This window comes from Talaromyces rugulosus, chromosome I, assembly GCF_013368755.1.
Source record: "Talaromyces rugulosus chromosome I, complete sequence".
Classification (NCBI taxonomy): Eukaryota; Fungi; Ascomycota; class Eurotiomycetes; order Eurotiales; family Trichocomaceae; genus Talaromyces; species Talaromyces rugulosus.
The window spans coordinates 1,675,980-1,690,409 of NC_049561.1; the positions used below are offsets into that span (position 1 = coordinate 1,675,980).

Sequence of the window (14,430 nt, forward strand, 5' to 3'; positions counted from 1 at the left end):
AACCACACACGAACAACGATTTTTTCCACCCTCGTATTAACCAAAATAAATAAACATGTAGACAAATATTAAATAAAGAAAACAACCAAGACCGAAACTGGCCCCTAATGCCTTGGAAGCCATCATCAAAGATAACTACTAAGCACCTCGATACGAGTCCGCGCCGCCTCGTCGCCTGCCCCAGCCGGACCCTGAAGAAGCTGCAGCATGCGTTGAACATCGCCTCGCGCCCTCTCCCAGAGAGGATCAAGTGCCGTTGTACGTCGTGAATTTGTTGTTTTGGATTTTGGTGGTGGTGATGAGCCGGCAGGAGGGCCGTACTTTTTCAACACATCGGCGAGAATGATCTTTTTGGCCTGTGATTAGCACTTTCAAAAGCAACAAAAGAGAAGAAGAAAAAAAACATACAGAAACCGAAAATGCACGGTGGCCAAAAGCCCACCATACGCTACCCTCTTCACCAAGAACGTCGTGAGTGGCGAAAAACGCTCGCATTGACTCGTACGCGCAGTCTAGTGTTCCACGGATAGAACTGTCCAAGCTACTGCTCACATTCGCTGGCTTACTATCTTCCTGTTGCTGCTGTAAATTGCTCATCTCGTCCAGGGCCTCGCTTTGGACCAATGTCATGCAATGCCAGTACAGACCAGTGAGAAACGTGATCTGCCGGACGAGTCGTTTGTTCCCTTGCTCGGCGAGCCTTTTGATAGAATCCTCATCCCACGCACGAAACTCATCCGGAAACGTCCGATAACACGCGCGAAACCGTGCAAGAAGCGCGTTGCGCTGGCGAGGGTTGGTGACCAACGGCAGAGAAAGGGAGCGAGGCGTCGCAATGGTTTCCTGGGCCAGGAGCGCAAGCGAGTACATACTCTGAACGTAACCTGGATCTGAAACGCGCGGTCCATTAAACAAGTCCTCTCCACCGGATTCAGGCGTTGTTTCTACGCTGTATATCGAATCGTCGTTTTCCAGCAGCGGAGCAGCACTGTCAATGTCCGAATGCGTAGTAGCCGGCGGGAGTCGTAGGCTCATGCTCATGAAGCTATCCTGGCAAACCACCGCGTGCCAAAGCCGCCGTCGTTCTGCGCGCTCGAAAAGCGTGAATGTGGAGCTGATCAGCGTGGGTTCTCGGTTCAGGCCTGTTGCGTAAGCTTGCCGAATCATTGTGCCTGAAAATGCCCATCCATCAGAAGCCCGGCCTGAGTTTAGTAAAAAATAGGTCATGAGGACCATCGATTGTATAACTCGTAGGGATGCACGATTCAGATAGGAAAACAAGCGAAGACTTTGATGGCAAGCGCTCGAGTAGAATTCAGCGGCTCCTTGGAGCGGCTGCTGCGATCCAGGATTGTAGAGAAACTGAGTGCCCATTGCGAGCATGATGAAGACGAGGGCAAGAAAGTCGATGTCAACTTCAGTTTTTCGCTTTTCATCCAACTCCCAGAATGCCTCGTAGTCAACATAAAAATTTTCTCTATTGAGCAATGGATACACAGGGTCTACAGCTTCAAAGAATACGCTCAGAAGTCTCCAAGGCGAGAGTCAGCCAATTCCAATGCAGAAACACATTTGAGGGGGAGGAAAAAAACATACATGTCAGATTGCTGCTTCTTTGGGAACATTCTGAGAACTTCGGCCACGCCGCCATTCTGTGTCCAATAATTGCTAAACGGATATCTTGTCAAAAGCATGTTAGCAGGGCGGTACCAAACCTCTGGATACACCGGTTTCCATACTCGGCACCAATTCCAAAAATGTTGGAAGAGTTTATCGACGTATATGGAGCATGGCTAAGAAGCAGATCAGTGCCCTCTTGATGTGTGAACAGAGCTGGCTTGGCTCCACTGGACGATGCCGGCGAAGCACCCTTTTAGACTCAAGTTAGGTCTTGTGTTTGAATTTCAGGGAATTTCTATCTACCTGGTCAGTGGCACTCTGGTGCCCTTTGGATTTGGGCGGGTATATTCGACGAGTTGTAGACTGGCGCACATTTTCTCTATAGCATTCGGTTAGCTGAATTGGAGTATCGAAACTAATAGCAGCGTTATACGGACTCGCTCATCTCTGCTTTGAGTCTATATATACAATCGGTGCCTCTTCGGATACAGGACAGACAACTGCAAGACGTCAGCAGGGTAGACGGATAACCAAGTAGTCTTGACATACTGTGGTCTACCTCGATCACACTGATGTATTGAGGTTAGCATGCTCGTAGAACTCCAACCTCCCATCCAAGTTTCATAGAATGATTTAAAAAATTTTTGAACTTTCGTTCCACCGGCTGAGGGGGGATTCCTTTGTGTCGACTTACTTTAATCTTCTTGTCCACACACTCCTTACAGCTCAAGGTAGGTTTATTGCGCTTTCGCTTTTTTGAGCGAGGAGAAGCACTCGTCCCAGCCGAGTGCTCACCACCCCCAGCAGGCGGCTGATTGAATGCCAAGTCTGCCGAATAGGAAGCTTCGTATACGTGGGCCCATTCTGAGCCATGATCTGGCATTGAGGTACCAGTACTATAGTTGCCAGTGCGATCAACCCCGTCGATGAAATGGTTCGTATTGACATGGTGTTGGGGGGGGGATGCAGACGAATTCTTGGCGGCTGAGGAGGAAGAATAGTATCCAACTGGCGGCTCGAATTTGGTAATAGTCGGGTCAAGATTCGCGTCAACGTCTTCGTACTCTCTTTTGTTGATAGGTTGTGGGTGGAGAGAGCGCAGTTGCTGCTCGGCATGCACCTGAAGGCTATCCACGGCCTTTTCGAGTTGGTCGAATAATAATCCAAGCTCTTCAGCACTACTCAACAGAGTAAAAAAACAACAAGTACATTGATTAGATCTCCATGAGAAAAAAAAAACAAGATATATATATATATCATGGAGATAGTACAAACTTGGTTGGAAGGGCGGCTTCATCAATAGTCCTCAGAACGCCCCTAATATCAAGTAGATACCGCCGCGTCGCTTCTGCCGTTTTGTTACTGAACCGCGCATTATTATCAAGAACTTGGTCGTTGTCATCGTTGATATCAATGGCCGACAGTTTGAGTTTTAGTAGGATGCCATCTAAGCGGCTGTGCAGTATGTTGATATCATCCCGTTTCGAGATGTCTGCGATTTCGGCCACCACTATTTGATACAGGTATCGCAGTGACTCTGGTGACGACACTGTATCCATGCCGACTAGGTCAAGAGGGGAAAAAGAAAAAGAAAAGAAGAGAAGTAGACTTTCCTCGCTAGATCGGATTGAGACGGAAACGATTTACGGAGGAGGGGTTGGAAGAGAAAAGAGACCGACAGTTTTTCCCTTGAGAACAAAGAAAGCAAGTCCGGAGGGCTGGGCACACACACAAAAACGTCGTTCAGTGTACTACATGTACCCCCACCTCACGTGCCCTGGTTGTTGTTCTGTAACACTGGATATTTTGTCTGGAAATGTTCTTTTTTTGTAAACAACTATCTATTTATATATATTTATATGTATCAATTACTGTTCTGCGGTAGTTTGTTGGGGGCAGCAGTCCTCTTGGCGTTGGCGGAGTTAATTTTGAGTTCCGCGTATCCCGGCCAGGCATCAACTAATATTAACATGTATAGCATTGCTGCGACCACAAGCTCTTATTCAACGTTGAATGCTTAAAAAAATGTCTAGCCAGAATAAAAATGCAGTTGTCATTGATATGTTCATCTCAATTCGCAAAATATTTACCGCTGTATGCATGCAAACCCCCGAAAAAATTATGTCGCATCTACTTTTGACCCGCCGGAATCTATATATATGAAAGAAGAAAAAAAAGGCGTATACCACTATGGGGTACTACTGTAACCAAATCCCCTCTTGAAAGAGATCGGTCATCTGCGGTTCCCAGTAAAGCTGACGCCACTCATCTTCCATATCCGGAAAGGCCTCGATCGACATCGGTCCGGGGTTCGCTGGGTCTGTGAAGGGGAAGAGCTGGCGCCAATCTAAATATTCTCGAGGGGGCTCCATGCCTGCTACCACTTGCTGAACATTGGATATGTCGTTTGCTCGAGCAAATGTATCGCTGTCTAAGCGTGAAGCAGGAGGAGGTTCACTGGGCCAAACGTCGTTGCTGCCTGGCCTAGCTAAGTTTGCAGAAGAAGCTGTCGCGGACATCGAGTTTAGGGGTTGTTGATGGCCCGCCGCGGAAATTATTGACTGAGAGTTCATGGATGGAGGAGGAGGAGGAGGAGGAGGAGGAGGAGGAGGGGGGATTTCAGCACGAGATACATTATTCGTGGCTGCTGTTGTGGTTGATGTTGTTTGCTGCCGCGGTTCAGTCTGTTTCCGCGGCTCTTCAAATTTCTCCGTGACTTCATTGTGGACAACGCGCAAGTCCTGCTGCAGTCTTTTGGAATTCTCAAAAAGACGCAATATCGTCTCGGCGCTGGACCAGTAATCTGCGAGTTCTCGGAGAGAGTGTAGTGTCGAGTCGAACCGCCGGAGGGCATTGATTGCCAGCACGGGATTCGAGAATCGCAACTCAACCCGGACTTGGATCATTGCTGTAAAGACGGTGAAGACGCCCGAACACCAAAGATATCTAATGCCGTTCTGTTGCCGAAGTTCTTCAATGATCGATGTAATAACCCCGGCAGCGGCACTGCAAATTTCAGCGTCATGAGGCCCATAGTCCTCTGAATAGGCCGATGCTTTGGGGTGAGGTCGGTGGAGAAGTATCAAAAAATTGTTATATGTCAGGTGAAGCATTGCCGAGGACGCGTCTATATCAGAGGAGCGCAATCGCAAGGAATCGGGTAACCCTAGCGACCAATTTGCGAGTGCCTCGTCGGCTTTGGGAAGGATCGCCTTTCGGCGTTCTGCATCGACTCGGAGCCCAAATCGTTCCCGGAGTATATAAGAGATCATGGAGCACAGCTCTGCAAAATGCATGACAAAGTCTACCTGTACACGAGAGCCACAGCCAATAAAGTCTGCCGGTGTCAGAGACTGCACATCACAATCTTCCAGGTTGCTGGAAAAAGTCAGTAATCCATATGTTAGTTTCTTCGAGATAAAACTCACATTGCCTGCGGTCGACCGTATGACAGCGATATCAGGACATCGTATTGAACAAGAATCCACCACACTCGTCTCCACATACGTCGATCGCTAGCAGCAAATTTATTCGATACAGGGTTGCGATGCATTCCTAACCCAGTGGCTATGCGCGCAGCCACACCAACCCAGTAGTGAGCATTTGCCGAGACATCATCGTCGATAGCATCCGAATGCCAGGTTAACAGTAAAGCGGTCTGGACCAAAATATCACGATTTCGCTCTATTCGGCTATCAAACAGCCATTTACATCGCCGGAAGAAGACGTTCTTCAGCTCTTCTCTTTCTTGCTTTTGGCGCGAAACATGTGCGCCGACCAGCAGGATGGCCTGGAGGATTAGAATGGGCGGTGGGTCCGCGGGATCTCGATTTCGATATTGAGCCATAAATTGCTCTTCATCGACAATGGGATAGAGCGGATTGACATGAGTGAAGTAGGCGTCAACCAATTCGTCCGCCAGCGACTGCTCCGGAAGGGTGAGAGCATCCTGCATTAATTGATCGTGGCCAATCTCTATCCGACGTCTTGGAATTTCATTGCCGGCGAAATGATACGACGCCTCGTCGCCTCGCTGTTGGCGGAGCAAAAAGGACATATTCGACACATCATGCCCGACATAAATCGCACGCACACCGCGTTGGATTTCACGACGATCCGAATCTTGCTCGTCGATGAGCGTGACGAGGCGATTCTCCATCTCTCGACGATCCTCGCGGCCGGTGACGGACTGGGACGTGGGCTGCGGAGTTTGGTTTCGATGGCTCGACTCCTCGCTTTGGAGACGGTCTTTTGGGGTTGGTTTGAACTCGACGCCATTATTTAACGGCTGCTGCTGTGGGGGATAGGATGAACGCGGCGGTAGAGGTTGAGAAATGGCATCTGCAGCAGGCGTTTGTTGCTGTTGTTTGTGATTGTGACGAGGGGTTTGTTGTTGGTGTTGATGTTGTTGTGAAGGTGAAGAGGCCGGCGGATCTGCCAGCAAAGACGGCGCACAGCGAATGGGCACCGGATTCAAAGCCGAACGCACGATGGGTCGTTTCTTCTTTTCATGTATGCGACAATCCGTCTTGCCAGCAGACCGACAATTGGAACATGGGAATCCTACGGCGCGAGCATCGCACCGAACTTTCCGCCGATGGCAATGAACACATGCCGCACCTTGGGGGGGGGGGATAAGTCAGTCAACAGTCGCAAAGGGCAAGAAGAAATGCTATCGATCTCGTATAAAAAAAAGCGCACGCATACTTAGTTTCTTCTTCGTCACGCCACTGCCTGAGGGTGAGCGACTCTCGGTTGCAGCCGAAGCCATTGATATGTAGAGCGCTGCATTGACTTTCTTCTCTCTCTCCGATGTGGGTTTCAACGGCGGCGGATTTTGGTATGTTATGGACTATTAATTTTTTTTCTTTCTGTTGCCCAAGGAGCGATTTATGCTGTGTGAGCCATGATGGCGACGGAGGGGAGAGCGCGAAGACGAGGAAATCGAACCAGGAACATGGCCAACTTATGAATGCGTGGTGACAAGAGCGAGAGATTCCTCCTCCGCATCGACCAAGCGCTATTTCCTCCTCCGCCATTTGGCTGCGTGGGGCACCAATGGGCCATGGCTTTCCGCCGTCACGTGGCGGGCGGCACGTGCATCTAATATCTGTGTATCAACTGAGACGTACTACTACATGTAGCATACCATGCATACTATTGTTATTGCATCGTAATGCATTCAGGCCAAATGGATCTTCCATTGTAGAAAGTCGAAACTACCATCCTATCCAGAAAGACAAGATCCACGACCGATGTCATATATAAAAAAAAGACAAAACATCAAGCGAGATAAATACCATCCATAAAAAGAACCAGGTCCCATGCCTAATGCCTAAAGCGCCTGCTCCGGGCGTGTGTTGCTCAGTCGTCTGGCTCCGCAGCACCGGAGGCATATATTTCCCGACATCAATTGATCCAACCTCCTATAGTACCGAGACAAAAAAAGAGAGAGAGAAAGAACAGGAAGTGGATGCGTTGTATAGATGAATCCGGCTGGGTCAGCTACTGCCGACGCGCGATTCTGTTGTTCTCGAGACGAAAAACATCTCTTTGTTATTGTTGTTTCTTTCTCCTCTCCTCCGCTTTCTCGTTTTTGGAAGGGATCACTTGTACAGAAGAGCAATACATATATCAAAAACAATAACAAAGTAAAAAAACAAAACATCCTTAAACCCAGAAAGTAATACAAGCAACCTCAGTACAAAGGGAATATTGTTGCTCTGCATCGTTAACCTTTACCTGTGCACGCGACTAATGGAATTCGCCACCAGCTCCGTTGTGAGCTTGGCCAACGATAGAGCCATAGCCGTAATTCTGGCCTTCTTGCTCCGAAGGGTCGAGATTGGCCGAAAGGACATTCTCGGGGGCTCCGGGGAATCCAGCGGGGGCGTTGGCGCCCCGAGCAGCTGGTGCACCGGCGGCGCCACCTCCTACAGCACTGGCAGAGCCATAGCCACTGCTTGATGGCCGGTTTTGATTCTCTCCGCGGGCGGATTGTGTCTAGATCATGGTCAGATTCCCTGTCGGGTTGTAGGGCTAGGCGAGGGGATATCACGCACTTCACGGTATTTGGCCAGGTAAATCTTCAACGCTTCAGCGTAGTTTTCAAATCCCAACGACGTCATGGCATAGAGAATGTCCTCACCATTGACCGTCTTGCGCTTCTCTTGCTGGCACTTTTCCGAGGCTGGCGGGGGTTAGTTAGTGATGGAGTAGAAAAGATATGGACCGCTTACCCTCACTGGTGATGAACGAGATAAACTCGCTCACACACTCTTGCATGCATTCTTTGGCCTCTTTTGCGATTTTGGCGTTTTCGGGGAGCGCGGTCTTCATGATGCGAGCGACTATAGATGTTTGTTAGCAGAGCACGTGAGGATAGCAACAAGAAGCACTGATTGGGCCAGCAGCCAGGCCACAAGGCAGCCAGACAGCAAGCCAGCGCAGCTCGCCGCATCGGGAAGCAGGAACCAGCGCGGATCGAGCTGGGATGCTTCGTGACGCAGGAACACAACAACAAAACACATTGAAGAAATGCAGACGACGCACCATTTGCAATCGGGAGCCATCGGTCCTGCTCCTTGACCTCGAATTCGCCTTGGCCTTGTCCGCTGGGGTCCTGGTTGTCGCGGTCCATGGATTCCGGGTCATCGCCTGACTGGTTCTCATGTTCCACCTCTGGCTCTTTTGGGGGGGAGGCCGACGACATCTTTTTAGCCCTTTTTTTTTTTTTCTTTGGCGATATTTTTTCTCGACAGGGGCGCTATGGAATGACTCGGGCGGGCTGCTCTGCTGGCAAAATGACCACGTCAGAGCCACACACACACACAGAGACAAGATCCCGGCGTGGAGGGTGGGATGCAACAGCTGCGTCAGAGCGCGTCTGGCTGGGCAGCGATTTTCTTTTCGCAGGCGCCTGAAGAGCGCGTTTTTTTTTGAATTTCCCGCGATGTGGGGGATTTGATGGTCTGGCGGTGTAAATAAGATGGAGGCGTGTGAGCTGGATTGGATTGGGCGGATCGCGCGCGAGAGAGGATGACAGCAGCAACGGGGCGATTACGCGCAAATCGGGAGATTGAGGACGCGCAAAGAGACAATCGCCACGCGGATGCTTAATATAGAGACTGGAGCTCACTTGTTGAGTGTGTCGTGCTGCTTCTGTAGAGGCGTGTTTGATGATGAGTCGCGCGCGTTGTGCGGAAGAACCAACAAGGAGGTTGGAGTCTCAGCTCCACCTTAGTTATACTAGGGTGGGGGGACGCTTTTTGCTTGGAAGCTGATCGCGGCTGCAGCTAGTTATGTCTTTTGTTACACTTTTTTGTTTGCCGCGACAAACACTGACCGGCAAAGGGATGGCAGTAGGAGGCACTCGGTATAGTATTGTGTTGTTGATGATCCAAACGCCAATTGGCGAACCAGATCAGCCGGAGGAAGACGCGAATCGCAGGCGTCGCAGCTCGATTGGACCATTCACAGCTCTCACAGCGCTCGCAACATTCAACATTCACAGCCACAACGACTCTGGCTGGTGCATCTCGAGGACAAAGGCTTGATGGTGATTTGCGTTGCTTGCAAAAAAGATCATGCTGTTGTCGTCGCACAAGCTGCTGTTTCCGGCTCGTAGAGGAGAGGGGTCAATACCGTATTGATACGCCTGTATGGGCCGTGCAGCCATTGGGTCGACTGTATTACCACCAACCCCGGTAAACCCCAATACGGGCATGTCTCAATCTGAGTCTTTTATTATTTATTATTTGGATAAATCTAGGAGATTGTTTTTACTAATTCGGAATATTTGCCTTGGGCGCCAACCTGTTGAAGTGGGAGCATCCCAATTAACCGATGCCCATACGATCACGTCATCATTGGCTTTGGGAAATCAAGCAATACTGAGTATACTTGTCTAAGCACATCCTTCGAATACTATAAGCCCCGTCATCAGATCTAAAACACAACCGGACTCTCCGGAATGTGTCATTCTTTCCCCTAAGGACTGACCACTATCTCCTAATCTCTCCACTCTCGTCTCGAGGGCTGCAGGCCCAAAGTAACTACCACTATATGTTGTGCCTGAGGCTTTACCAGCCCCATCTTGGTAATCAACAAACTCGTCGACGGTGAACTAGATTCGGTTCTAGTACGCTAATGCGATGCCAACTGCATGGTCGTCGAACTGATAATACATCATAATATGCGGGTGATTTTACTTATAGTATGTAGTATGATGCAAGTCTCCCACCCGCCTCACTGGGCTGACAACTCAGTACTACTACATGCAGGTTGATTAGTTGATTAGACCATGGAGTAGTATCCCTGGCGGAGAGATTTTAACTTTTTTTTGATTTCGAATTTTTTTTAATATTCGTAGCCATGCCTGATATACATCTGTCTAGAGCCTACACGCCCTACATTCGCATCTCAATCATTGCCAAGTTTCAGGCACGATTGCATCCACAACCAGCTAGGATAGTCCAACAGTCCGGATCCCTGTAATGACAAGCTGACGTGCAGAATGGAAGAATAGCACCGAGGTTGTAAAACTCAGCTAGGGCGTCTATACTCCTTCATGGCTTGGCTTCCACGCTGATTGGGAATAAATAGCGCAGCGACAGAATTTTCATGTCTTTTCTGTAATGGTAGTATTTGGGATATCACGTTTTCTTCATTGCTGTACTACTTGGACATTATTCTTTTTCTGTAGTTGAATAGTCAGCAACGACGACGACAACAACAACAAAGACTCAAGACTTACCTTCCACGTATCCATTTCTGTCTGCTTCGTCTTGTATTGTTTCAACAGTTCGTCAAGCACCTGCTTCAATCCGTCTGCATTGGTCTTGAGCGAGGGAAGGATGTCGTCGATTGTGCGCTCGACAAGCACGCCGTTGATCATGCGAAAGCATTTTCGTTCTTTAGGAAGCGGTTCTAGGGTCTCGATGACGAGTCTGTTCACAAACGATTAGTCATTTGACCAAATAGCTATCTGCTAAAAAAAATACACACTTGTGCTCCTCGGTCTCCTGTTCAATGTCGCCAATCTTCTGCGCCATCGTCTGCAAGGCATTTTTGTAGTTTGAATATTGGAGCTGGAGCTCTACCGGTATCCATTAGTTGTGTGTCTCGTTGAATTAACACATAAAAGTAAACTCACCCTGCTGCTTCCTCACGCTGACCTGTGGTTGCGAGGCCATGGTGTTGATGTGGCCGTTCAGTGTAGTAAATACTAAGTGAAGATGCAAAGTGACGAACGCGGGGTGGAACGAGCCCGAGTGCCAAGACTTTGAGTGCAGAGCTTCGGTATACTACATTACTATCATTGACTGCTTTTTTTTAAACAAAAAAATAAAATAAAAGGAATATGTTATTTTTAAAATAATTAAAATCACGTAATTATATTTTGAACTTACGTTTTGTAAGTAGGAATAGCTTGTCTGAATTTATGAGCAGTGTTTGCACTGTTTGTCTTGAATATCTTATCTGGATTTCTCGCCCAAGCCCCGACATAAATATTTCCAACACCTGAACACTCGACGTGACAGGCTGACACACACACACACACACCGCGCTTATAGCGCTACATACGAGTACAAGAGTCGAACAAAAAAAATTGTCCATATCAAAATGGCCCGCGACGATGCGCCGCCTCCTGCCAAGCGGCAAAAGCCCGGGCCAATGCGCGATGCAAAGCGACAGGACATTGACAACTGGGAAACAAACCGCATGCTGACCTCGGGCGTAGCCCAGCGACGCGAATACGCAGGGGATTTTAACCCAGACGAAGACGAGGCAACACGAGTACACCTCCTAGTACACGACCTGCGCCCACCTTTTCTCGATGGCCGCACGATTTTCACAAAGCAGCTGGAGCCGATCTCCGCGGTGCGTGATCCGCAGAGTGACATGGCCGTGTTTAGTCGAAAGGGGAGCAGGGTTGTGCGCGAACGAAGGCAGCAGCGAGAACGGCAGAAGCAGGCCCAAGAGGCTACGAATATGGCGGGCACTGCGCTGGGGAACTTGATAGGCATTCGGGAGGACGAAGGCGACAGCGCGGTGGCTGCGCCGATAGAGGATACCTACAAGAGCGGCAATAAGTTTGCGCAGCACCTCAAAAAGGATAGAGGTGGAGCTAGCTCGTTTAGCAAAAGCAAGACTCTGCGCGAACAGAGAGAGTATCTCCCGGCCTTTGCGGTTAGGGAGGACCTGCTGCGAGTCATTCGAGACAATCAAGTTATAGTTGTCGTGGGCGAGACCGGGTCGGGGAAAACCACCCAGTTGACACAGTTTCTTTACGAGGATGGCTATGCCAAGTATGGCATGATTGGATGTACGCAACCTCGTCGTGTTGCTGCCATGAGTGTTGCAAAGCGTGTCAGCGAGGAAATGGACGTGGATTTGGGAGATTTGGTGGGATATGCTATTCGGTTTGAAGATTGCACTACTGATAAGACGGTCATTAAATGTAAGTTGCCTTTTATTGCACAATCTTTCAAAGCTAATGTTTTCAGACATGACCGACGGTGTCCTGCTACGAGAATCCCTAGTGCAGCCAGATCTCGACAAGTACTCGTGCATCATCATGGACGAAGCCCACGAGCGAGCTTTAAATACAGATGTCCTCATGGGACTGATCAAAAAAGTATTGATTAGGCGGAGGGATTTGAAGTTGATCGTGACATCGGCTACAATGAACTCGGAGCGATTTTCGCGGTTCTTTGGAGGAGCACCTGAGTTTATCATCCCCGGACGGACGTTCCCTGTTGACATTCAGTTCTCGCGTTCCCCCTGTGAAGATTACGTGGACAGTGCGGTCAAGCAGGTCTTGGCCATCCATGTGTCCCAGGGTCCAGGCGATATATTAGTATTTATGACGGGCCAAGAAGACATTGAAGCGACGTGTGAACTGGTTGAGGACCGATTGAGACTGCTGAACGATCCGCCAAAGCTAAGCATATTGCCGATCTACAGTCAAATGCCGGCAGAGCAGCAGGCCAAGATTTTCGAGCGAGCAGAGCCGGGAGTGCGAAAAGTCATTGTGGCTACAAACATTGCCGAAACCAGCTTGACTGTGGACGGTATCATGTATGTGGTAGACTCGGGGTTTTCCAAGCTAAAGGTATACAACCCTCGCATGGGAATGGACACACTCCAAATCACACCAATCTCTCAAGCAAACTCGGGCCAGCGGGCTGGACGAGCAGGCCGGACAGGACCGGGCAAAGCATTCCGGCTTTATACAGAACAAGCGTACAAAAACGAATTTTATATCCAGACAATCCCCGAAATCCAGCGAACAAGCCTGGCCAACACGGTTCTCCTGCTCAAATCGCTGGGTGTCAAGGATTTGTTAGACTTTGACTTTATGGATCCGCCGCCGCAGGAGACCATCACTACCTCGCTCTTTGAGTTGTGGTCTCTCGGCGCACTGGACAACCTGGGCGAACTCACCTCTCTGGGTCGTCGCATGACGCCGTTCCCCATGGACCCGTCACTCGCCAAACTGCTCATCACAGCCTCAGAGGAATACGCATGCAGCGAGGAGATGCTCACCATCGTCTCCATGCTCTCCGTGCCCAACGTCTTCTTCCGGCCCAAAGAGCGCCAGGAAGAATCCGACGCCGCGCGCGAAAAGTTCTTTGTCCCCGAGTCAGACCATTTGACGTTGCTGCACGTATACACGCAGTGGAAATCCAACGGGTACTCAGACGGCTGGTGCGTCAAACACTTTTTACACTCAAAATCACTCCGGCGCGCGCGGGAGATCCGCGAGCAGCTGCACGATATCATGGTCGTGCAGAAAATGAACCTGGTCAGCTGTGGCACAGACTGGGACGTGATTCGCAAATGTATTTGTTCAGGTTACTACCATCAGGCAGCCCGCGTCAAGGGCATTGGCGAGTTTATCAACCTGCGCACCAGCGTCACGGTGCAGCTGCATCCGACAAGCGCGCTGTATGGGCTGGGATATGTGCCGGATTACGTGGTTTACCACGAACTGATTCTGACGAGCAAGGAGTACATGTCTACCGTGACTGCTGTCGATCCAAACGTAAGCCTCTTTTTTTTTTTTTTTTCCCCACCTTTCCTCTAATTTGATTGTTTTATCTAACATGTGGGTGTTGTTATAGTGGCTCGCCGAACTCGGCGGCGTTTTCTACTCGGTCAAACAAAAAACCTACTCGCACCGCGAAAAACGCATCACCGAACACGAGTTCAATCGACGCATGGAAATCGAGACGCAAATGGCAGCAGACCGCGAGCGCGCGGCCGCCGAGCGAGAGCGCGAAAAGGAGCGTAGCGATCCGGCGCGGCAGAGGAGGGAGATTGAAGTTGGTGTTGGAATTGGGAAGCCTGCTCCTGCTGCTCGATCAGTCGTTAAAAAACCGCTTGTTGGTGGGAATAGACGCGGTGGAGGAGGAGGAGGAGGAGGAGGAGGGTTAACGTCGAGTTCGGTGGTTAAGAAACCGGTTATTGGGAGGAAACCCGGGGGGAGGGCTTTTTAGTTATATTGACGTATATAGATGCATATGTATAGATGTATAGAGTTCAATGTTGGGTTGGCACATAGTTGATGTCAACATTTGAATATATGTATCATAATAATATCAATTGATATCCGCACGAACAATGCATACAGCTAATAAAACTTTATCTGAATAAACCATCAATCCGACATCAACAGTTCCCATCGTCTAAAATACATCCCCAGCAGATCCTGCCATTGGAGAAAACCCTGGGTTCAACCACTTTCACTTTTTGTTTCAATGTGTGTGTGTGTTACAAACATCCAGCCCGTACGTCACAGACCTC

At 49.4% G+C, this 14,430-nt stretch overlaps 5 protein-coding genes across 5 annotated transcripts; 1 reads left to right on the plus strand and 4 right to left on the minus strand.

Moving 5' to 3' along the window:
- Positions 1-125: 125 nt before the first annotated feature.
- On the minus strand, positions 126-3,179 carry TRUGW13939_00560 (uncharacterized protein; the record flags this gene model as incomplete). Its single annotated transcript, XM_035483767.1, has 9 exons — positions 126-356; positions 409-1,531; positions 1,597-1,680; positions 1,740-1,870; positions 1,924-1,999; positions 2,058-2,120; positions 2,170-2,189; positions 2,315-2,798; positions 2,896-3,179. The coding sequence occupies 9 exons, from the start codon at positions 3,177-3,179 to the stop codon at positions 126-128; spliced, it is 2,496 nt and encodes an 831-aa protein (XP_035339660.1).
- A 639-nt stretch (positions 3,180-3,818) lies between these two features.
- Positions 3,819-6,391, minus strand: TRUGW13939_00561 (uncharacterized protein; the record flags this gene model as incomplete). Its single annotated transcript, XM_035483768.1, has 3 exons — positions 3,819-4,998; positions 5,049-6,240; positions 6,328-6,391. The coding sequence occupies 3 exons, from the start codon at positions 6,389-6,391 to the stop codon at positions 3,819-3,821; spliced, it is 2,436 nt and encodes an 811-aa protein (XP_035339661.1).
- A 983-nt stretch (positions 6,392-7,374) lies between these two features.
- Positions 7,375-8,332, minus strand: TRUGW13939_00562 (uncharacterized protein; the record flags this gene model as incomplete). Its single annotated transcript, XM_035483769.1, has 4 exons — positions 7,375-7,623; positions 7,683-7,810; positions 7,860-7,970; positions 8,173-8,332. 4 exons carry the CDS (start codon positions 8,330-8,332, stop codon positions 7,375-7,377), a joined length of 648 nt encoding a protein of 215 aa, XP_035339662.1.
- Positions 8,333-10,285: 1,953 nt separating this feature from the next.
- Positions 10,286-10,814, minus strand: TRUGW13939_00563 (uncharacterized protein; the record flags this gene model as incomplete). Its single annotated transcript, XM_035483770.1, has 4 exons — positions 10,286-10,318; positions 10,376-10,568; positions 10,627-10,717; positions 10,775-10,814. 4 exons carry the CDS (start codon positions 10,812-10,814, stop codon positions 10,286-10,288), a joined length of 357 nt encoding a protein of 118 aa, XP_035339663.1.
- Positions 10,815-11,244: 430 nt separating this feature from the next.
- On the plus strand, positions 11,245-14,123 carry TRUGW13939_00564 (uncharacterized protein; the record flags this gene model as incomplete). Its single annotated transcript, XM_035483771.1, has 3 exons — positions 11,245-12,082; positions 12,129-13,669; positions 13,749-14,123. The coding sequence occupies 3 exons, from the start codon at positions 11,245-11,247 to the stop codon at positions 14,121-14,123; spliced, it is 2,754 nt and encodes a 917-aa protein (XP_035339664.1).
- Positions 14,124-14,430: the final 307 nt, after the last annotated feature.